This window comes from Dermochelys coriacea, chromosome 1 (assembly GCF_009764565.3).
Source record: "Dermochelys coriacea isolate rDerCor1 chromosome 1, rDerCor1.pri.v4, whole genome shotgun sequence".
Lineage (NCBI taxonomy): Eukaryota > Metazoa > Chordata > Testudines > Dermochelyidae > Dermochelys > Dermochelys coriacea.
In genome coordinates, this window is record NC_050068.2 from 100,532,902 (window position 1) to 100,556,821 (window position 23,920).

At 41.7% G+C, this 23,920-nt stretch overlaps 1 protein-coding gene across 2 annotated transcripts in view; it reads right to left on the reverse strand.

The window, feature by feature from the left end:
- The window catches only part of TMTC4 (transmembrane O-mannosyltransferase targeting cadherins 4), a 65,695-nt gene extending 44,593 nt beyond the window's left edge, over positions 1-21,102 (reverse strand). Inside the window, exons 1-5 of one of the 2 annotated variants that reach the window (XM_038386623.2) lie at positions 20,997-21,102; positions 17,569-17,784; positions 10,493-10,608; positions 7,473-7,689; positions 3,626-3,713 (exon numbers count right to left, since the gene is read on the reverse strand). In XM_038386623.2, the coding sequence (XP_038242551.1) occupies positions 3,626-3,713; positions 7,473-7,689; positions 10,493-10,608; positions 17,569-17,730 (583 nt within the window). In that variant the 5' untranslated portion in view covers positions 17,731-17,784; positions 20,997-21,102. Of the gene's footprint in view, positions 1-3,625; positions 3,714-7,472; positions 7,690-10,492; positions 10,609-17,568; positions 17,785-20,515; positions 20,755-20,996 lie in introns of those variants that run through there. The other variant, XM_043504726.1, reaches the window with a different exon arrangement.
- Between the last annotated feature and the right edge of the window lie 2,818 nt (positions 21,103-23,920).

Here is a 23,920-nt window from a genome sequence, read left to right on the forward strand (position 1 = left end):
TAACTATGCTGAAAGTTTTGATGAGTGACCCCAGGGATGCATTTGGCCTAGTATGTACCCAACTGAAGGGTTATACCAGTCCAGCATGGAAATACAGACTTAGGAAACTGAATGACTTTGCTTACTTGAGAGCAAGGATGATCTTATGATTAAGGCTTGGCTAGGACTCAGGATATTAAGTTCAAAGCTCCCAGCTCTGCAACAGACTTCCAGTGTGACCCTTGATCTCTGTGTGCCTTGATTTCCTATCTGTAAAATGGGAGTAGTAATACTTCCTTTCTCCCACCCTTTGTCCAGGTTTCCGCTTTAGATTAAGATCTTCGGGACAGGGGCTGTCTCTTTCTACACATAGATAAAACATCCCACATAAAATGGCCCAAATCCTGGGCCCTCCAGGTGCTATTGTAATATGACGAATATGAAACAAATACAAAATTAAAAGCCTCATTATAAAGGATTGTAGCCAGTTTTCAAAAAGATGATAATTTCACGTTTGAGTATCTACTACTACAAAGAAAGTTTTCAAGTTGATAGCCACAATGGGACAAGATACTTTTCCTCCATCCTTCTATCGTCATCACATACATATGGGAGAAAATTTCCACATGAAGTAAGATAAAGCTCACATTTCCCCTGATCATGGATGCATGCTCCTATTGTGTTGTAATGCCAGAGGCCAAGGGAAAACCAGCTCAAGTTTCCAGCTTGAATTGCCACAGTCCCAGATAGATGCTAACGTCACACCTATTTTACATTTGTGGTTACTCTTATATACACAAAAGCAGAGACTACTTCTTGGGCACACCTTGATTCTCAGAAGCCAGAATCATCTCAGGTATAACCTGGTTATGTACAAGCACTCCTAGATGTTGAAAGTGCTCAGCATCAAAAGAGAAAAGTTCCTTTCCTTTATAAATGCAATTCCAGTCCCTTTATTTCCTCTTGCTCTCTCAAAAGGACAGTACTGTACTGCAAGATACAAGTCTGTAATATTATAAGACTGAGTTTGAGTAAACTTCAAGGAGAGAGACTTTCAATTAAATATATATTTTCTTGGGTCAATAATTTTTATTCTTCATGCAGAAGTGTCAGTAGCGGGCTAGGCTTGAAAAAGGATCCAGAATAAAGGCACTTAGCAATGCCATCAATTAACTGTTGAACAGAGCTCTGAAAATGTAGAGCACTGTACAGTACAAGCGCTAATTATTATAAGATACTCACACACCAACAGAGGCAACCAATTTAATGAAGCACATTCCCTTAACATTGCATTGCTTCCCACTAAGATTATCTTCTGTCAGAAAAGGAAACCAATCTTTGGTTAGCCCTGTACCTAGTTGAAAGCAGTATTATGAGTGGGCATAGTGCCACACTAACAGATGGGTACGATTGTAAATAAGCCAAAGAAACAAAGTGTGCATTAAATTCCTGTTCAAAAAGCTTGAAATCTATCCAGTGTTTTGTACTTGCACATAAAGAGAGCTTAAGACTGCTCCTCCTTAGAACAAGAATAAGAGTGAGAGTCCAAGTGACTGACCGACCAACCCACATGAACTAGAGAAAAAAAATTCTTCTCTCCTGAAAGTTTTCTTCTCTTTTTGTATTGCACAAATATTCAGAATACGTATGATCAGAGCCTAAACATTCTTTTCATTCAGATTGTTGTGGTGAGTGAACACTTCTAAGTAATTCTGCATGCTGCACACTGTGGAATTAATTGAGCCTAGGCTTTTCTAGTCATGCTAATTTTTTGTTCCTGTGTTCTCCAAGTGCCTTTCTACCTCTGTCACATATTTACCAGCATCAGCAAACTGGTAGACAAGTCTCATATAGGGTCTTACTGCATACACAAAGTTGTCTTTAATTTATTTGATTTGGTACAGAGTGATTGCAAGGAAATCTAGCATATAGAATCATGTAAATGTAGGTCTGGAAGGGACCTCAAGAGGTCATCTACTCATCCCCCAAACAGAGACAGGATTAAGACAATCCCGGACATGTGTTTGTCTTAACTTGTCACTGGAGGTTTTTAAGAACCTTTTCTGACACACATGTAGAAAGCAAAGGAAACAGAAAATACAAGATGGTGTCTGGACTATTCATTGTGAGAGTGATTGTGTAGAATTTCCTGATTAAGCTCAATTTAGTTGGCATAGTCACAAGCTACACAAACATTTAGAAGTGAACAGCAGCTATTAAAAATTATTTAAGTTGCCAGTAGACTATCATATCTTAGAGAAGTATTATAACAAAGTTCTTCTTCCACAGCACTCACAGAGCCACTAAATAGGGCCTTAGCCTCACCAAATTTCTGGCAGAGGGACATTAAGATGCTTCAGCCAGATATTAATGTTCTGTACACATGTATAACTTCATAATCAGACATTAATGTATTTTTTATAAACCTGTTAAATAGGGCCCCAAGATGTGTTCTCAAAACAAAGTATCTGTACCACCAAATTACTTTCAGATCAAATACCATAGTAAAGCTCACTTGGAAGAGTGTCTCTGAAAGGTCTCTGCATGTTAAAATAATATAGGTGCTGTGAACTAAAGCCTATGGGCCAAATTCAGTACACCTTAAACACATGCTACGAGCTAGCTGAAACCTTGTCCTAAGTGGAGTTAAAACCTTGAGATTGGAGGGTGCATTTGCACCCAGCAATTAATATAACTGTAATGATATATTAATCACAAACCTGCACCTAAGTAAAAAGGGTTATTTGAACCTGCCCAGGAGTCCTGGATTGTGTGAGCACAGAGGGTTTTGCTGCGTATTGTTTTGAATAAGAGGAGAGTATGTGAGAGAGAAGGCAAAACAGGACCAGAGAGAGAGAGAGAGAGCGCGTGCGCGCTTGCACCTGAAGAAATCCAAGGTGAAGACTGTAAGCATGGTATGACCCCCAAGGGTAGTAGTAATCTAGGTAAGGGTGCTGCCTGACAATAAGCTTGGGCCTGTAAGCTAAGAAACTTCTCCTTTTGCCTTTGGCTCCTACTGCATTCAGAGAAGCAGGGTCTGTTTATTTACAAGGCATGTACCAAGGCTGCATTTAAAAAAAAAAAAAAGTCTCCATCAACTTTCTCCCCCAAATGGAACATTTCCTGGGCTCTGAATCTTAGTTAATTGCTTGGATCAAAAGGGGTAAATGCATAAGCACTTCCATTGAATTCAAAGGGACTAGTCATGTAAGAAAAATAAGCAAGACTTGGCTGTATATTAAAATACAAGTAAGGCTTATAAAGTTCATTCCTGTGTAAACAATCCCAGCATAATGTTGACAGGCATGCCAAAAAGATTAAAAAAGGAAAGTTAGCCAGTCAAGTTATACCCTGAGATATAGCTGTTTAAACTGATTTATTCCTTTATGTTCATAAAAAATAAGCCTTGTTACAAAACAAATCTTTTACATAAAATGTGTGTCTAATGTACAACAGGAGTCAGGTATAGAGTTTCTCTCATTTCCTCTAGTGGCATGTTCCTGCTAAAACAGATCTTCTGTATTTCCTGATAATTTAAACAGCAGTAAAAATAGCTCATGTCAACTTGATGGTTTAGTTTACTGTACTTTACAGAGGTTGTGAATAAAATAATAAATTACACAAAACAGGCAAACATAATGCTTACTTTCTCTAAAGGCTTTACAGTAGCCAAGGAAAGACAACAAAAAGAACAGGGCACACAGCAGGTCTGCTCTGCCAACAATCCCTGCAACCTTTGAAAAAAGAAAGAAAAAAGGATTTACTTTGTTTTTGTTTATCAAAAATATTTTTTAAAGAAAATGTGAAGAAACGTAGAAGTATAATTCACTGAAAATATGAAATGGACATATAATTGTGCATCACTTTCATTTCTGTAAATTGTTTTAATAAACTTTATAAGACCATGGGCAAAATCAAGACCTGATTTTGGAGGAATATTTGTTTTTTTGACAGAAAAAGCCAGTAGATGGTTTGGCTTTTACTCACTGAAAATTTGCTATTTAAAAAAAGGATGGTGGGCATGATCCAAAGTCTATTCAAGTAAATGAAGACGGCCATGGATCAGGCCATATATTTGTGTAATTCTTGGACACAATTTCTGGGCCCTAGCAAACCTACAGCTGTGGCACCTCAAACCAGAAATTGAAAGAATCTCAGCTTTCAGAAAAGTACATTTCAAGCTCTGTGAAGACAGCCTTTGACCTGTAAGCCAAAGGGAACCAATTGTTCATGCTAAAAACAACAAGTTGAGCTCCACTTATTACAGCTGAAGGGAGAGGGTGGAAGAGGACTTAAAGATCTTCCCCCAGTCTCTACACACACTTTTTATATCATCTGAGTCAGTTACATGTGGGGGTGCCTTCCAAAGAATCACCTAGTCTCACTATCAGTTCTGCTATGTTGGGGGGAGAACCCACACAGGGGGTCTGTACCTGTAGATCCATATCCAAAGCCCTGGAGTCCTTCCAGGGACTTCAGCAGGTTTGGCTCAAGCCTTTAGAGTGCTGGAGCCCAACTTTGCTGGAGCCTTTGGAGCAGCTGTGCACAGATCTTTGGAAATGGGATTGGATCCACCAGTTCTTCTCCTCCCCACCCCTTCATTTAGGGAGGGGACTCAAGGACTACAGAGGCTACTCAGGCTATGCTGCTGCTCTGCCATTTTTTCAAGGAGCAGAAAAAGGTGAATTCCTCCCCCACTTGCCTCACTGGAGTTCTCTAGTCTTCTCTTGGGCAAGGCACAGGGTTCAGACTCTGGAGGAAGCCTGTGCTACTCCGACATGAGTCAACTGCATTACTTATATAGAAGTTTTGAGAGCTGAAAGGTCTAGTGATTTGAGTGCTGGACTGGGGAACTGATCCAAAGCCCGCTGAAGTCAACGGAAAGATCCCCCGATCTCAAACGAGCTTTTAATTCAGGTCTTGTGAGGAAGAAAGTGCTGAATTCTAATTCCAGATCGGAAAAAACCCGTGTGGCTTTGGACAAGCCACAACCTCTGCCTCAGTTTCTTTATCTGTTAATTAAGGATACTAATACTTCTTTACCTCATAAGGGTGTCTGAGGATTAACTCAATGGTTGTAATGCGCTTTGAAGGTGAAAGTCAAAATGCTGTACTGTTTCAGGAACTGTTATCAGCTAATGACATAAAATAATCAATTCTAGAAATAAACGTCAATGTGTTACAGCAAAGGGCCTGGTCCTCTAATACCTGTTGTCTCACTGACTTCAACAGCACTCCTTGTGTGAGGCAGAGGTGCAGGATCAGGCCCATAGCCTCTGGTCTCAAGGCAGCACACAGTTTTAATTTTACGATCAAACTAGCTATCAAAGTTCCATGCAATAGGTAATATTTTATCACTCACATTTGAACAGGAAGAACACACACATTTTTTGTTTTTTAAAAAAGACAAAATTATACAGCAGTAGTACTTGCCTGCTATTCAGAAAAATCAAACTGAGATAACAAATTTTATATTCAGACATTACCAAGACTAAATTTTTCAATATCCATTTTACACATGAAAGCTTTTAGATTCCTTGTTTTTGAACATACCAAAAATCAAAACAGGAAACTGACAAACTCTTCACAGAAAACTTGCCATCTAATTTTAGAGACAGGTTGTCATGATTTCAAAGCAACTGAGTTGTCAGCCTCATGGGAGGTGCTGTTTGAGGGGTGAGAAATGCATGCATTTGTGTGCTGGAAGCACACAATGTCTTGATTGTTACAGTTAAAAATATTCAGTGTAAAAGATTTACAATTCATTGTTTAGCAGATTAAGTACATCTGTGCACCATCTGATCTTAGAAAAGGCATGTTTATTTTCATCATGCTAGGTTCTTCTTTCCAAAATATAAACAAATTTTATAGTTCCCAATCCTGCAAGCCCATTACACAAACAGACTTCCCTGAGCCCATGCAGATTAGCTTGCAGAATTGGGGCCTTAGTAACATTTAGAACCCAATTTAAACAAATATATGCAATACTTTCTATCATCAAGGACTAAGTGGTAATTCTATTGTTCAGTCTGCACTGAGATTTCACGGATTCCCAGGTGCACAGAAGCTGCGCTCTCCACCACCTTTTTGCCCCACATCTGGTCTTTGGGACAGCCAGGAGCAGTTTTCACACTCATTTAACTTTACACTGATAGCCATGGGTCTCTAGATTGTCAAAATGCTCTGGTCACACCCCTCACTAAGGCTGGGCAACAGGAAACCCTGATGTAGAGCTCTGGCCCTAAGGGTTCCCCTGCACAACAGCAATTCCCCCGCAGGCTGGTTAATATAGCTCTCCCTTTCCTTTTCACCATCAGCATTGCGGAAAAGGAATGGAGCAGAGCCAACGATCTGGCTCAAGGTGGTGGAATAAATCCCTTTGCTATGTATGGAAAATATGTACCAAACTTAAGAGCACTTACTTCTAGGGAAGAGCCTGAACGTTAGAATTAAAACTTTTTAGTAATTTACAATGGAGAAGCAGTTAAATGACTCCTGTTGAATTATGAATATTCATGGATTTTAAAATCAGAAGGTAAGATTTGGGATGATCTAATCTGATCTCTTGCTTAACAGAGGCCATAGGACTCCCTTGAATTAGTTCCTCCTTAAATCCAAAAACTACTGTTGAACTAAAGCCTATCTTTTAGAAAAACGTCCAGTTTTTAATTAAAATATTCCCATTGATAGAGAATCCAACACAACTCTTGGTAAAATTGTTCTGATGGTTATTGACCCTCACTGTTAAAAATGTGCACCTTAGTTCAGTCTGAATTTATCTAGCTTCAACTTTCAGCCACTGGACTTTGTTATTCCTTTTTCTGCTAGATTAAAGAGCCCACTATCAAATTTTTGTTCTGTATTTTTATTGCAGACTAATCAAGTAAGTCCCTTAATCCTCTTTGTTAAACTAAATAGATTTAGCTCCTTGCTTCTATCACTATATGACTTGTTTTCCATACCTTTAATCACTAGCATGACTCTCTTCTGAACCCTTTCCAATTTATCAACATCTTTTTTGAACTGCAAACACCAGAACTGGACACACTCTTCCAGCAGTTGCTACACCAGTGCCAAATACAGAGGCCATATAACCTCCCTACTCCTAGTTGAGATTCCAGTTTATGTAAAGCAAAAAAAGAAATTAACAGTGATTAAGCCATTCATGCAGTTTATTCATGCCTCTCCTCTACTGTTCATGAGAACATGTCCAGGAATGTATTCTTTATCCACTAACTAAAGATGGATGGCCAGAAACAGAGTGCATCTATTGTAGTTTACTTGCACTAAAGGATCATTAACTTGTGAGCATATTAACCATAGTATTATATAACTCTCAATGTAATACATGCAAAGCTGTAATAATAGATACATACTGCATCTGTCATTACTACATAGAGTAACTTATAGGAGTGTTCCATGATTAATTAGAGTTGGTCATGAACTTTGCAGATATAAAACATTATACAAAGATCTAAGTGTTAGGTACTTACACATTCAGTATGCACTGGATGCACAGCAAACAGTGAAGCAGCTAGAAGAGATGCTTTTGGAGCAAGGTTTAGCCTTCTTCCTTTACTGCTGTATTGCAGCCCACCCAATAATATCGAGAAGACATCAACCATTAATACAGAGATAGCACAATGCAGTATTATATTGATGACATGAAAACCCACTGGGTGAAAGCCTCCAGCAAAAAGGTAATTCATTCTACATAAAAACAAAAACATTAGGATTAAGAGTCAGAGGAGAGCTTGGAGACACACAAAGAAAAACTAAACACTCTGGAAGAAAGTAGCCGCCTCTGTACGAGAAGCTTAATATTAAAAGTACATTTTAAATAATTAACACACCCACCTTACCATGGTTCTATCTCCAAGCATCCCTATAGGCTCCTAGCCTCCAGCTACCAGGCCCTGATCCTTTCCCAGACAGAGGATTTCCCTCTGGAATAGCACCCATACCCTCACACCAGTCCCAATTTGCAGCAGTCACCCTTTAATGCACCACCACTACCTTTACAACATCCCAAATGGGAAACACAGCAACTGTGGCTGCTTCTCAGTTGGTGCCATATCTTTAAAGTTGCATGACCTAGTAGTGCTCTGGGATGCAACCCTGTGTAAAATTAGAAAGTTGGAGAGTCCTGCAGAAAAGCAGCCCAACCTCCTGAAGGGCATATTTGAACTTCAGAGATAGCGTATGCACATGAATGTTCCTGGGAGTGCAAGCAGGAAGGATGGTGTAAGATGAGAGTGTTCTTTCAGATTAAACCTTAAAATCAATGTTTAAAAAAAAAAGCCCACACCACTCACACACTGAGGTTCTAACTGACTTGCACAGACACTAAAGATCCCATGAAGCTTTCAGTTTACTCCCCCCCCCCCCAAAAAAAAGATTTGTCGCAGGATCCTTGGCCAAAAATTTTCTACAGTGTGCATGGCCTACTAACTGCTGGGTTTTCACTCTCCACCCCAGTGGTGGCTGCATTTCAGTTGTGCTCTACACATACAGTTAAGTGATGTACTTTGGGATTCTGCACAATGAAAAGGCACAACAAATTATTATTTAAAGGGTGTATGTGGAAGCAGCATTCTTTCGGGGACAAGGAATGGGAGCACAGGTGGAAAGGGGTCAGGAAAGTAGGCTGGAGAGGTATGTGAAGAGGGAATTAGTACTGGTCAGGCTGTTTGGATAAAGGTTCAGTGTAGGAGCTTATTCTGGGTAGCAAAGTTTGAATGGGAAAAAGTGTACCACAATTTTCTGTATAATATAAGCAATATGCTAAAAACATACAGAAACTTAATTTAGATAATGGATTTCACCTAGTACGTCTAGCCAACCTGCATCTGGCTTAACTGGAGTTCATTATGATGATCTAACCTGTTATAAATGTGTAATACACATAAAAGCACAGTCTTAAGGGAGTTAGGGAAGGCCAATTTCTTACTTGAGGAAATAGCATTTTACTGGCTACCTCCACGTGCTCCTCTACAGTTTCAGATTTTTCAATACTTGTGTGTATGTTTTCTGTTTAAATTAACCAGGGTGTTATTGGAGTCAGAATGAGCCTCAGAGGCCGTAAGAGGAAAGGAATCATTTTATAACGTATGTTTTATGCAATATATGGAAACCTGTAATAGGCATTTCAAACACCCAGACATTTACATTATTTGTATTTGTATTACAGTGGTGCCTAGATTGGACCCCATAGCGCTAAGCGTACAAACACATGGTCACAGCCCTTCCTTGACCATGCAGGGGAGGAAAGGGAATTAAGGCCCCATGCAGACCCTGCTCTCACTATTACAGCTGGAGTTACAAATTGAGCAGAGGAATACTTGCTCAATACTCCCTGCTGAGAGCAAGTGGGTGGGGAGGAGTCCTGGCTCTGCCCCCTTTACTCACCAGGGGGAGTGGCTGGCCAGGCTCACAGCATGCAGTAAGCAGCTCCATGACAAGGGTGAAGTTACTTACTTCTTTCCCAGGCAAATGGGAAGCCTGGATAGAACTCAAAAATATACGTACAAAGATACATTAATACATAGCAGGAAAGTGTATTAAAACTGTGTTCTGGGGCGGGCAGGGGGGAAATAGTTAAAAAAAAACAAACTGTCAAGCTGAGGTTAGGATAGATGGGCAGAGATCAAAATGCCACCAAACTCCAGGAAAATGAGAACAGAGCCCATTTTTGTTTAGTTTTAGACTTCTTATCTCACTGCATTTTAGCACCTAGATAAGAAGCTATTATTGAGGTTCTATATATACTTAAAATAGATTGATAAATACACAGAGCTGGGCACAGATTAAAAAACAAAACAAAGCTATGTATACATCAATCAAGATGTATACAGTTCAGTCTACTTCCACCAAAGGATACTGGTGACATGAATAGATTTCTCTAGCTACATTCTTACTGTTAAATATCACAGCACCTCTTGCCATTGGAAAAAGAAGGGAAGAAAAAAATGGAACGAAAGGGAGAAAACTGGTTTACATCATAGAAGGGTCTTCAGACCTTAAGCTGAGAATTTGTGAAAGCTGCTCAGATATTGCAGTGATTAAAGAGAATTACAGAATCTGAGGTGGGGATACTTTCTTGATATATTAAACATGACTGGGGTAAATGTAAGTAGGACGTATTATATCATTTATATTAATTATATAAACAATTATGATTCCACTTTTATTCCTACTGGGCAGAATTTACCCTTATGCAGAACACCAACACAAAATCTATGCATCAATTAAATCCCTTGTGCTGGTCCTCTGCATAAGGGTGAATTTCACCCTTTGGTTCCGAACCTGCAACAAGCTGCGAGACGTGGGAGTTCACCTGCATGGAGCTTATTGCATAATCAGGTCTTTGGAGTTAAGCAAGGTAGTAGCTGTACTGCAAATAATCTGTAGCAGAAATTTCACTTCCTCAAAGTCTTATTTTCTAAAGCAAAAAAAGTCAGTTAACAAAATAAACCCCTAAACCTAGTACTATGGGCACGACACCAGGTCTCACCTGAAAGTCAGGACAGTAAGTGGTCGATATGATTTGTGGCTGGTATTGCTGCTGAGTTTGCCACCCCAAAAGTCATGATGCCACAGGGCACAAAGTGGAGTTTCTGCTCTGAGGTCCTGAAAGAGCACATGTTTAGCACCAACATTAACAACATTTCAGTTTAGTTAGAACAGTTGGAAAGAGAACAGTTACATACAAAGCAAACTGGCACCACCATGACCATAATTTATATAGAACATTTTCTATCAAGTCTTTTAGTGACTGGCTACTGAAACCTGATTGATAATTCCAAGTCTTTTCAATACCCTCTTGTATTCCTTTAATTATTGTGGACTAGATGCTCAGATGGTATAAATCAGCATATTTTCCTGAATTTCAATAGAGCTCTGCTGAGTTCCACCAATTGATGTTCTGACCCAATAGCTCTAGTATAAAATATATCTTTATTTTTGTACAATATCTTATTTTAGAGCAAGGATCTTTGGAATTAGGAACACCACAAGCTGTTGAAAATTGCCATTTTGCCACTAGCAACAGTAGAACCATTAATGAAAGCAAGAAAGATGTACAGCGAAGACTAAAGATGGCTCTTTTTCAAATCCTATTGGGTGGCTTCCTTAACTTCCACATAACACCACTCAACTAGTGCTTTTTGTTTCTGACATATTAAACCTATCAGCAAGTTCCTCTATGTACTGCTCTACACGGAAATGAATAGTAGTAGTTAGGAAAGGAATTTCTTAGGTACCATCATGAAAAAAATAAAATCACAGTTTTTAAAAACCAATTACAAAATGGAAGTGTACAGTTTGCTTAATCTCATAACTAAAATGATAAGATTATTTCAACTGTAAATGGCGCCATCAGAGAGACTATGGGAAAATCTGAAGAACACAGATGGACATAAAGGCAGCCCTTTTTTAAAAAAAAAAAACCAAACATATTAGATACTCATCTACACAGCCTCGGAGAAATTGCTGTGCAGGAGCACAGCATGCTTCATATTCATCAATAATTGAAGGTGCTGCACTGAGAAGGCCACCTTACTTCCACCGAGCTGCCATACCTCTCCTCCACACACATACAGCGTGCCAAATTCTGCTCTGATTTACGTTAGTGCAACCTCATGGGGTATAAACGAAAGCAAAATGTGCCCTTAGTTTGATCCAAAACCATGAGAGCACCTAAGAGTAAGATATCACTACAAAAAGAATAACTTCAATAGGAGAACTGGTATCATGGGTGCAATCAATTTTAGCTTATCTTATTTCCCATTCAACTAACACAGTAGTAAAAAAACCAAACAAGCCAAAAAGCCCAAAACTCTGTACCACCACCACCACCACATGAAGCCAAGTACTGTACTTTCTAAGGATTACTAAACAATACATAGGTCCATGTTTAGTACTGAATTCAGCAGGGATGTATAGACTGCAACTCCACTGCATTTCTATATCTGAGAGAAAGGACGGTTGTGTGATTAAGTCACCGGATAGGGACTGTAGAGACACAAGTTCAATTCTCAGCTCTGCTACAGACTTCCTCCATGATCCGCTGCAAGCCACTTACAGCCTGATTTTCCAATACATTGCAATTGTTTGCTATTCACTTGTCAGTATATAGAACATGCAAAGCTATCAGAAAGTCTAATATATTTCTTAAAATATAAAGCTTACAATTTGAATACTGTGTCTTTTATGTCAAGATTGTAACAACAACAGGTACAAAATATATTTGTTGTGTGCTAACAGAGATTTTTAACCACCATGGGAAACACTACTCAACATGATTATGTTCATAAAACAGAACACAAACTATAAAACAGTCTTGCATGATCTCTAAGTGCTCCAGCTAGGAAACAGTTTGCACAGTTTAATCCGAGTTTATTTTTCATCTTTAGTAGGAAAGAAGCAGGCAAAGCAAAATATCCAGAAATATCTTGTGATTCAATTTCACTTACTTATGACCTGAATTCTCCAGAGCTCATAAGTGGTGAACTTGATCACCGAGCACTGGAAGTTTGGAGAAAGCTAAACTAAACTAAAATAAGTTTGTTCACCTTCATGGGATTATGCTTAAAAAAAAAAAAAAAAAAAAAAAAAAAAAACCTGTTTGCTTTTCCTTAACTGTAAGAACTTCGCATCTATTTGAAAAGTTCAAAATGATTTTCTCCACTGGAATAGAAAGTGGGACACCCTAGGAATCCCTAAATATTTGATTAGCAGCCTATGCACAGTAGAGTGCAGTACTTAAAGAAGGGTCAGTTTTTCTACATAATGGCTTATGGAAAAGATGCATTGGGTCTGAAATTCCTGCTAACACAACAATTTGTTTTGCCAAAAAAAAAATAATAATAATAAAATAAAGACAAATCATTGTTATGCACCAGTAAAAATGTGGTTTTAAATGACAAGGAAGCATCTGGAAAACAGCCTTGAACACCAATAAAATCCAATAACTGAATGCACAACACAGTAGGCATGGGGCCAACTAACAACATATCTTTCATTAAAAAAAGGAAAGTGGGGGGAGGACTAGCAAGTTAACAAAAAAGGATCACAGCGTGGTACCTAAGAAAACACTGGCAAAGCAAGGCTCAGTAGATCCACAGAATACCTTCATCAGCTGTATTTCACATGAAAATAAAATATGGCAGGCAGTACCTTGCTTAATAAAACCAGCCTTTATTATGGTACAGTACTTTCCCTCCCCACCAATTCATAACCTTTCATCTCTCCATTTTTGGTACCGATTTAATATTTCTACATATTTATCCTGCCCCTTATTAAAAAGGTCCAGTGGCACCAAAATCCAATTCAGTTTCTAAAGGAATGTGTCAAGATTTAGATAGGGAAATAAATTAAATTTCCATATTTTCAAATGAGGGCTGAATAAATAAGAATGAGGTTATTTAAGCAATTGATTTAGCTTCTTCTCCTTGCCTGCAGCCAGAATTTTAGCAGCTTTTTCATTTGCGTGCATGTTGATGAACTGAAACAACAACATGTCAGGTAAATGTGGAAAGAAGTGGAGGAAGATTACAAGTGTGGAAATTGCACTGAAACAAACTACATCTACCATTGCCTTGGTTTAAATGTCAGTTTAAGAAAATGAAATTGCATCATTATCCTTCAAATAAAATTTGCAGAACCAAATTTTCCCAGGAGATGTGTCATTTTACAAATACAATACATTCTATAATCTTTGTATGTATTTACACTTCCCCCAACATTTTTCTAGTTTAGGGTACGGCTGACTTACTCAAGCATACTACACATTTATTTGAGCAACAATAATTCAGTGGGATGCTGAAAGGCAAATTGCAGCAGGCTACTTCTACACTTTCTGTTGTGAAAAAAATACTGTATATTTTTTCCAGAAGGTTTTTTGGCCACCACTATAGTATTGTTCTCTTCATTCTTTTAGTGTCAAGAAAATACAGTATATGGGGAGACACTTTCTGTATCTATTCCTTTTCTTTTTGCTTCTATGTGCCTCTCTTACCACCTCTACCACTCATACCTCCTAGATCAGACTAGGACCACTGGAATAAGGCCAGGCACTCTTGGAAATTGTTAAATGTCCCCTTGGGAGGCATCTCAGGAACTCAGGACACTCAATATCTTGCAGGATCACACCTTAAACCATCTATTTTAGGATTTAAACCATCTATTTAAACCCTTAAACCATCTACTTTAGGATACTTTAAAATCATGTAGCTTGAAAACTGGCTAAGGGATGTAAGCAACGATTGGCTAAAAAGTTTTTCAAAAAGTACAAGATTCGCAGTGCACTAAAGACTGTTTTTAAAAAAAGCAAATACTTTCTTATTATTTTCTACTCAAACAATTGCTGTAGCTGCCACAGGAATGTTACAAGATGGTCGTCCATGAGACTCTCTGTTAGGCAGGGGTTTACCTTATGAAAAACCTTGAGAACCCTTGCTGAGTGAAACTCACCGTCAGCCCATCCTGCAAACACTTCTACACAAGAGTAACCTTATCAACTTGGCTTCCATCCATCACCCATTGGAGTCAATGGAAAGTCTCACACTGACTTCAGTGGGTATTAGACTGGGCCCTAAGGACCATAATCTGAATTCATTGAAGTCTATGGAAAAAAATCCCAGGATCAGATCCACAAAGGGATTTAGGTGCCTAACTACCATTTTGAGAGCCTAAGTCTTCCATTATAGTTACCAGTGAGATCCTCAAAACCCCACTCATCTGCTGCCTAACCCTGGATGTGTTGAAATTCCCTAGGTGCCTAAATTTCTGTCCGTAAAGTCATAGAATCATAGAATATCAGGGTTGGAAGGGACCCCAGAAGGTCATCTAGTCCAACCCCCTGCTCAAAGCAGGACCAAGTCCCAGTTAAATCATCCTAGCCAGGGCTTTGTCAAGCCTGACCTTAAAAACCTCTAAGGAAGGAGATTCTACCACCTCCCTAGGTAACGCATTCCAGTGTTTCACCACCCTCTTAGTGAAAAAGTTTTTCCTAATATCCAATCTAAACCTCCCCCATTGCAACTTGAGACCATTACTCCTTGTTCTGTCATCTGCTACCATTGAGAACAGTCTAGAGCCATCCTCTTTGAAACCCCCTTTCAGGTAGTTGAAAGCAGCTATCAAATCCCCCCTCATTCTTCTCTTCTGCAGACTAAACAATCCCAGCTCCCTCAGCCTCTCCTCATAAGTCATGTGCTCTAGACCCCTAATCATTTTTGTTGCCCTTCGCTGTACTCTTTCCAATTTATCCACATCCTTCTTGTAGTGTGGGGCCCAAAACTGGACACAGTACTCCAGATGAGGCCTCACCAGTGTCGAATAGAGGGGAACGATCACGTCCCTCGATCTGCTCGCTATGCCCCTACTTATACATCCCAAAATGCCATTGGCCTTCTTGGCAACAAGGGCACACTGCTGACTCATATCCAGCTTCTCGTCCACTGTCACCCCTAGGTCCTTTTCCGCAGAACTGCTGCCGAGCCATTCGGTCCCTAGTCTGTAGCGGTGCATTGGATTCTTCCATCCTAAGTGCAGGACCCTGCACTTATCCTTATTGAACCTCATTAGATTTCTTTTGGCCCAATCCTCCAATTTGTCTAGGTCCTTCTGTATCCTATCCCTCCCCTCCAGCGTATCTACCACTCCTCCCAGTTTAGTATCATCCGCAAATTTGCTGAGAGTGCAATCCACACCATCCTCCAGATCATTTATGAAGATATTGAACAAAACGGGCCCCAGGACCGACCCCTGGGGCACTCCACTTGACACCGGCTGCCAACTAGACATGGAGCCATTGATCACTACCCGTTGAGCCCGACAATCTAGCCAGCTTTCTACCCACCTTATAGTGCATTCATCCAGCCCATACTTCCTTAACTTGCTGACAAGAATGCTGTGGGAGACCGTGTCAAAAGCTTTGCTAAAGTCAAGAAACAATACATCCACTGCTTTCCCTTCATCCACAGAACCAGTAATCTCATCATAAAAGGCGATTAGATTAGTCAGGCATGACCTTCCCTTGGTGAATCCATGCTGACTGTTCCTGATCACTTTCCTCTCCTCTAAGCGCTTCAGGATTGATTCTTTGAGGACCTGCTCCATGATTTTTCCAGGGACTGAGGTGAGGCTGACCGGCCTGTAGTTCCCAGGATCCTCCTTCTTCCCTTTTTTAAAGATGGGCACTACATTAGCCTTTTTCCAGTCATCCGGGACTTCCCCCGTTCGCCTAAGTCCCTTAGGCACCTAAATTTTTGCTAGTGAGTATCCACAAAACAGCCTCAATCCTGATGATGCTGAGCTGCTCAGTTCTCTAGTTCATATCTAAACCCTGGTGGAATTCTCAGACTAGGTGTTCCCCCACCTAACTCATAGGCGGGGACCTATCCAGTAGGCTTGCTCAGAGCACACCTAGCAGATCTAGTCAAAAAAGGACAGCTCGGGGAGAGCAGGTCAGAATTTTTTGGAGTTGTGCATGTGTCTCCTTATACTCAATAGCCCAGTCGTTAGAGTACTCACATGAGATATGGGGGACTCAAGTTTGAATCCCCACTTGTCCTAATTTGGAACAGGGACTTGAACCCAGATCTCCCACATCCCAAGTGAGTAACCTAATTGCAAGGGTATTGGCAATAATGGGGTGGAGGTGTCTCACTCCCTGATTTTTGCACAAGCAAGGACTGACCTGACTTGAATATCTAATTCCAGGACAGGGTTCATGTCTGTGAATCCTGAGCAGAGGAAGACACCTCCCTCCAGTCCCGAGTTAGGAGACCTAACCATTTTTGAGGGATAGGATTAAGCCCTGCCCCTCTCGTTGGCATTTTATACTGCCTACTTTAGGCGACTCCCTGCTCACTTGCTGGTTTCTGTGAATCCCTTCCTTAGGTTCCTGACTCTCTCCATACAATGCATGGGGAGCCTGGATGCCTAACTCAGTTAATTCCACTGGGCGCCTAAATCCCCTTTGTGGATCTAACTCTCAATGACTTTAATGGGAATAAGACTGGGTCCATAAATAGTCTCATGTGTACACATCCATGTGCACAAGTGTTTTCAGGATCAGGCGCAAACATTGTGCAAATTTAGCCAATTTCACCCTCAGTACACAGGTGAGCAAAGCACATTTCATTCTGAAAAGGTGGTGCTACTCTACCTTGATAACCATCAATGCTGGGCTGTCCAATGGATCTCAATTGGATAAAGAGAATTAAGCCAGGGCAAAGTAATTAATATGTTCATTACTGCTTCCTTGTTGGTGCACCAGCATCAAACCAAGTAGCCAATAAACCTTTGGGAATAAGGATTCATTAGATTACTTGTGCTCCTTCTCCTTGCTTTGCAACAAAGCAGTCATGCATAGCTTTTGTACAGTATTTACATAAATAGTGGCTTACTTTTTAAAACCCTTTGCAGAGACAAATGATCATTTTAAGAAAGGGAGGGGGTAAAGGAGAAATTCAACCCAAAATTCTTATTTTGCAAGGGTCAAATCTGGGGCCTAATTAAGTTGGCAGATCAGTTTAAATTAAATTTTTTTCTACTACAATTTAAGTCAGAATAAACACAAACCTTATTATTGATGATAGCTTCAGAGTCATCAAAGACAAAATCTCCATCGTAGCTGTTAGCAAAACACATGAAGGACATGAGTCCAACAATAATTTTAGCCCAATAAGAGGGAAGCACAAACCATGATATTTCATGATCCAAATTAAATTCTGACTGTGCCATTCTGTGAAATGCTTGTTTCGAATGTGGAGCTCCAGCATTATGTTGGCTGCAAATCTGAAAAAAAAACAAAACTGCAATGTACAATTACATTTAAACACCACTAGCTTTGCTTAAAGAAATGAAAATCATACCAACATGTTTTGCACAGGAAAACACGACACCTTACACCAGTGGTTCTCAAACTAGGGCCACTGTTTGTTCAGTGAAAGCCCCGGCGGGCCAGGCCAGTTTGTTTACCTGCCACGTCCACAAGTTCTGCCGATCGCAGCTCCTACTGGCAGCGGTTCACCACTCCAGGCCAATGGGGGCTGCAGGAAAGGTGGCCAGCACATCCCTCGGCCCGTGCTGCTTCCCACAGCCCCCATTGGCCTGGAGCGGTGAACCACGGCTAGTGGGAGCTATGATCAGCCAAACCTGTGGACACGGCAGGTGAACAAACTGGCCCGGCCCGCCAGGAGCTTTCCCTGAACAAGCGGTGGCCCTAGTTTGAGAACCACTGCCTTACATGAGTGATGAGATGTAATTCTGAAATCCATTAAGGCAAAAAGGAAAATTAAAAAAAAAAGTTATCAAAGCCTCTTTGGACATAATTTTATATTTCACATTTGAGAAAAGTAGAAAAGCATGGTTGACTATGGTCTGAGCATAGAGTTGAGTTATCATCCTGACTCTGACACATGCTACCTCGAAAGCCTTGGGAAAGTCATTCTACTTTTTGAACTCCGTTTCCTCGTTTTTCAAATAAGGAAAATACCACCCATTCCATAAACACATGCCTTGTGAAGATCAGTAAATGTTTATAACGTTCTTTGAGGATGATGAATGCCAGTTAGGGCACAATAAACCCAAAAAGAACTGTGTTGATGAAACATGAAGGACCTAAGTTTGCAAGGACTCCATGTGTGGAACTTACAGGGACTTCAACAGAGTTGCATAGAGTTCTTGGAGAATGAGGCCCTAAAAGTGGCATTCAAAAAAATCAGAGTCAAGAATAGAGTTGTCAGTGTGGGTTGGATGGATTCCTGGAGGTTTCATCACATGACAATCTTCAATTCCTGGAGACTCCAAGACAATCCTGGGGGATTGGCAACCCTTGTCAAGAAGCACAAACTTCAAGATCCAACAGCAAAGTTCACTAGGTCATGCAGCACGTCACGAATATTTTATAACAAACATCTTACTAACAGAAAGATAAAATAGGCACATAATCCAATATAGATTTAATAAGGAAAAAACAGTAAGTACATGTTGCAACCCAGATTTATTAATGCTGTCAAAACCTTAAGTTTTGCGTTTCTTGACTTTATGATTTTACCTGTGGGACCTCAGTGGTGGGTTTTTGCATTTGATCTCCTAGTTGTATTTATTTTAAAAGGAAAAAGTCAAGAGTTATTTGTCTTGTGGAGTTTACAAGCTATTCTGGCTTGGCAAATGGAACTGAAAGTTCCTTGTTCTTTAGCTGTTCAGCTTGCAGAGCTTGTCAATGTTACCAGTGGAATTCATACAAGTTCCTTGAAACAGTCTACACATTCCTAACCTGTGTAGGTACACATGCGTGTGTGCATGCGCACACACGCTCCCGAGGTGTGCCCCTCAAGCCCTGTAATGTGGCACCCAATTCTGTTGAGATGCAGGTGTGGAATGGTATGGATCTGAGAAAGATCAAAAGAGGAAAATATTCAGAAGCAGCTATCTAACAGAGCTGAATAGACCCACCACTAAAAGCAAAATATATTTTCAAATGTAATCCACTCCAGGTTTACAAGCTAATGAAAGATTAAAAGTGTAACCTTTAATCAGAAGGAAGCACATACATTGCTATTAACAGCTTACGTACTACAGTGATGGCCATTACACAAATACTTAATTAAAACAGATTTCAGCAGCTGCTCAGATTTCCCCTTTCCCAGAAAGTTTCCCCTAACCTAGCTGCTTTTTTCCATTTTTCTCATTTATATTTGCCATAATTATTTACTAGTACCTATATACAGGATAGGTCAATCTGTGGGGTTTTCCACTACAGGGACAGAACTGTTAAACACTCAAGAATGTTTCCTGAATATGGGGGAGAAACAATCACACACATATCTCTCTCTCTCTCTCTCTCACAGGTTTCAGAGTAGCAGCCGTGTTAGTCTGTATTTGCAAAAAGAAAAGGAGTACTTGTGGCACCTTAGAGACTAACAAATTTATTTGAGCATAAGCTTTCCTGAGCTACAGCATCCGATGAAGTGAGCTGTAGCTCATGAAAGCTTATGCTCAAATAAATTTGTTAGTCTGATATATATCACAGATGTTTTGTTTGTTTAAGCAGGACCCAACTGTGTGCTTGATGCCAGGGGAGCATACCACCCCGGGGTCTGGCAACACCCACACTCTTTTTGGTACAGTCACAGTGCATATTTCCATGTCGCTGCTGTCTGGTGTGGCACAGTACCTAACAAAATATCATTCTCGGGGGGCTCCTTTATATGTAGAAGGAAAAGCTGCATATTTAATATTACATGCAACACCCCATTAGATAGCTGGCAGCGTATCTAAAACATACCGCTAGAGCTCAAGACTCCACTGTAACAAGAAGCGAGTACTCGGATATTTGTGCATTAGTGAGGCTGTGCCGTCTCGAACGGAATCCGCTGTTTATGCAGGTAAAGGAAGCCGGGGATTCAGTACTCCGCCTGCATGAGAACGCCTCTGGCGTTGTGCAGACGACTCCCCCCACACGTGGTCCCGCTATAAGAACACAGCTGGCCACGAGCACTGGTTGAGGAACCAGGAAACTTAATCCTAGTTTCCAATCCCACAGCGGGGAAAGGCAGAGGCAGAGAGCTCGCCCTGTGCTCTCAGGGAGGAAGGAGGGCTCCTCCGCTGGGGAAGGCGGCGGCGGCGGCAGGGGAGCGAGACGAGACCGGTGCGGAAAGCACGACTGGCAAGCACGGGAAGCTTTGGCCACGCACGTCTTCAGAGCTGGAGCCGCGGCGGCTTCCGTGTATTTCTCTTCTCCGGGGAGCGGCACACACACGACACACGATGGAGCGGGGCTCGTATCGCCGGCGAGCTGTCCGTGCTGCCTCCGCCGCCCACTGCAGCAGAAGTCCGGAGCCAAACCCACCCCCGACCCGGCGAGGTGCAGAGCCACCCCCCTGCCCCAGCCCAGCCACTTGCCGGAGGCACAGGGCACCTGCCCCCCTGGGACGCGCCCCGGTCCCCTGCGGGCGGCAGACGCGAGCGCCCGGCCCTGCTCTGGGAGCCCCGCAGAGCTTTACCTGCTCGGAGCCGGAGCCGCATCTCCCACCCGGCTGCGAAACTCTGCCCGCTCTCCGCGCCCGGGCGCCGCCGCAGCTACTGGGGCGGGGGAGGGGCCACCTCGGCTTCCGCCCGCCCCCGAAAACATCCTCACCGCCCATTGGCCCGCGGCCTGTCCCCGCCCCGCCAGCCGCCTGCACCCATTGGTGGCCGCCGCTGTGACGCGCCGCGGAGCGAACCAAGGGAGGCGGAGCGGGCTCTCGCCTCGCCGCGCCCGGCTGCGGGAGCTGAGCCACACCCCTCTGCACTACACACAAAGCGGGGGAGGGGAGAGCGCGAGCGAGCGAGCGCGCGAGAGAAGCGGCCGGCAGCGCGCAGGCCCACAAGGCTGCTGCCCCCTGGTTCGCGGAGGGCTCCTCATTCACAAAAACCTTTGTCTCGGCGGCCCGGCGCGCGCCCGCGCGCGCCGCTCCTTTTGCGCTGGTGAAGCGCCGAGCTGCGCGGCTGAGCCGCCGGCTGGGAGGACTGAGCTTCCGCTGAGCTTCTTCCACCCCCAGCCTGCTTCCTTACCGATCGCGGGCCTTTGTTTTATGTGGGGACGGCAGTAGCGCCCCCCCCCCGGAGAAGGCCTTTCCCCCAAGGAGCTCGCCATGGGAACGAACCTTTAAAGGTTTAAAACATCACCGGTTTGGTTCTCGTTTGCTTCACAGCGCGCCTCTCCTCGTGGAAACGCGTTTTCTTCCGTATCATTACACAAAGTAATCCTGGGAAAGAAGCTGTTGTAAACCCAGTGCACTAATAATATAGAAAGTTGCTACAGTTCTAGGAGCCAGTGAACAGGGTTCAGAGTAGCAGCCGTGTTAGTCTGTATTCGCAAAAAGAAAAGGAGTACTTGTGGCACCTTAGAGACTAACAAATTTATTAGAGCATAAGCTTTCGTGAGCTACGGCTCACTTCACTTAATGCATCCGATGAAGTGAGCCGTAGCTCACGAAAGCTTATGCTCTAATAAATTTGTTAGTCTCTAAGGTGCCCCAAGTACTCCTTTTCTTTTAGTGAACAGGGTGGTTACCCTGGGCACCAGCTTCTAGGAGTGCCATACTACCTTGCTACTTTTTTTTTTTTGACTCAGCCTCCCTGGGGTTTCAGGGTAGCAGCCGTGTTCGTCTTGGATGCTGAAAACATCTTCTGCCCTGGCCAGCGAAATGCATAGGTTTTGTTCCTGCTAGGGTTACCGATTCTGGTTGGATGTATTCCTGTAGGTTTCATCACATGACATAATCTTTAATTGAAGATTAATCTTTTAATTCCTGCATTCTCCAGAACAATCCTGGAGGGTTGGCAATGCTAGCTCCTGCTTGCGCTAGTGACCAGGACATCAGCTGTTTAATTATGAATTTCACTAACGAGATCCACGCAGACAGTAAAATATGCTTGTGAAATAAGTGAACAAAGTACATTTGGGGATGCAGTCTCTTAACTTTCTCATTGTTTTTGTTGACTTGGGTCCCGATTGTGCCATGAGCACCACAAGAGCCGACCACTCTGTGCAGGCAGACAGTTGTTACAGTGATCTCCCTTGTGGAGCTCATTCATGCATGTATTGGGACCAATGTGAACAAAGGAAAGCAAGGAAAATGCATCACAAAATGTACCTGGTACATGAATTTCTCAAGTGTACTTTCATTATAAGCAGTTAAGAGTATGTATCCAAGTATACTGTTTAATGTTCTAGTATCTTTTCTAAAAATAGTGAAATCATAGTAATATGAGACCTCTCTACAGTCATCCATGAATCCTTGCTAAGGGCAGAGCAGAGACACCTAATTTTGGGTTGGAAAGTCTGAGGTGTTTGTAAAAAGAAAAGGAGTACTTGTGGCACCTTAGAGACTAACACATTTATTTGAGCATAAGCTTTCGTGAGCTACAGCTCCGATGAAGTGAGTTTTAGCTCACGAAAGCTTACGCTCAAATAAATTTGTTAGTCTCTAAGGTGCCACAAGTACTCCTTTTCTTTTTGCGGATACAGACTAACACGGCTGCGACTCTGAGGTGTTTGTGTTATTAAGCGTCAAATTAGTGAGGTTCTCTCATATATAGCACTTTTCAGTCACAGACCTCAGTGCTGGGAGGGGTTGCAAGCACTTTGGAGGACAGGATTAGAAATCAAAAAGACCATGACAAATTGGAGAATTGGTCTGAATTTAACAAGATGAAATTCAGTGAAGATAATCACAATGTATTTCTCTCAGGAAGGAAAAATCAAAATGCACAACTACAAAATGGGAAACAATGCCTGGTTGGTAATGCTGCAGAAAAGGATTTGGGGGTTATAGTGAATCACAAAATGAATATGAGTCAACAATGTGATGCAGCTGAAAAAAAAAGGCTAATATTATTCCAGGGTATATTAACAGGAGTGTTGTTTGTAAGACACATGGGGTAATTGTCCTACTCAGCTCTGGTGAGGCCTCATCACTGGTGAGGCCTCATCTGGACTACTGTGTCCTTTTCTGGAAAGATGTGTGGAAATTGGAGAGTCCAGAAGAGAACAAAATTTTATATATATTATATATATATATAAAAAATGTTTAGAAAACCTGATCTATCAGAAAAGGTTAAAAAAACTGAGTACATTTAGTCTTGAGAAAAGAAGACTGAGCAGGGACCTGGGAATCTTCAAATATGTTAAGAGCTATTATAAAGAGGACTGTGATCAATTGTTCTCCAGGTTCGTTGAAGATAGGACAAAAAGTAATGGGCTTAGTCTGCAGCAAGTAGATTTAGGTTAGATAGTAGGAAAATCTTTCTAACTATAAGGGTAGTTAAGCTCTAGAATACGTTTTCAAGGGAAGTTTTTGAATCCCTGTCGTTAGAGGTTTTTAATAACAGACTGAACAAACACCTGTCAAGGATTGTCCAGGTTTACTTGGTTCTGCCTCAG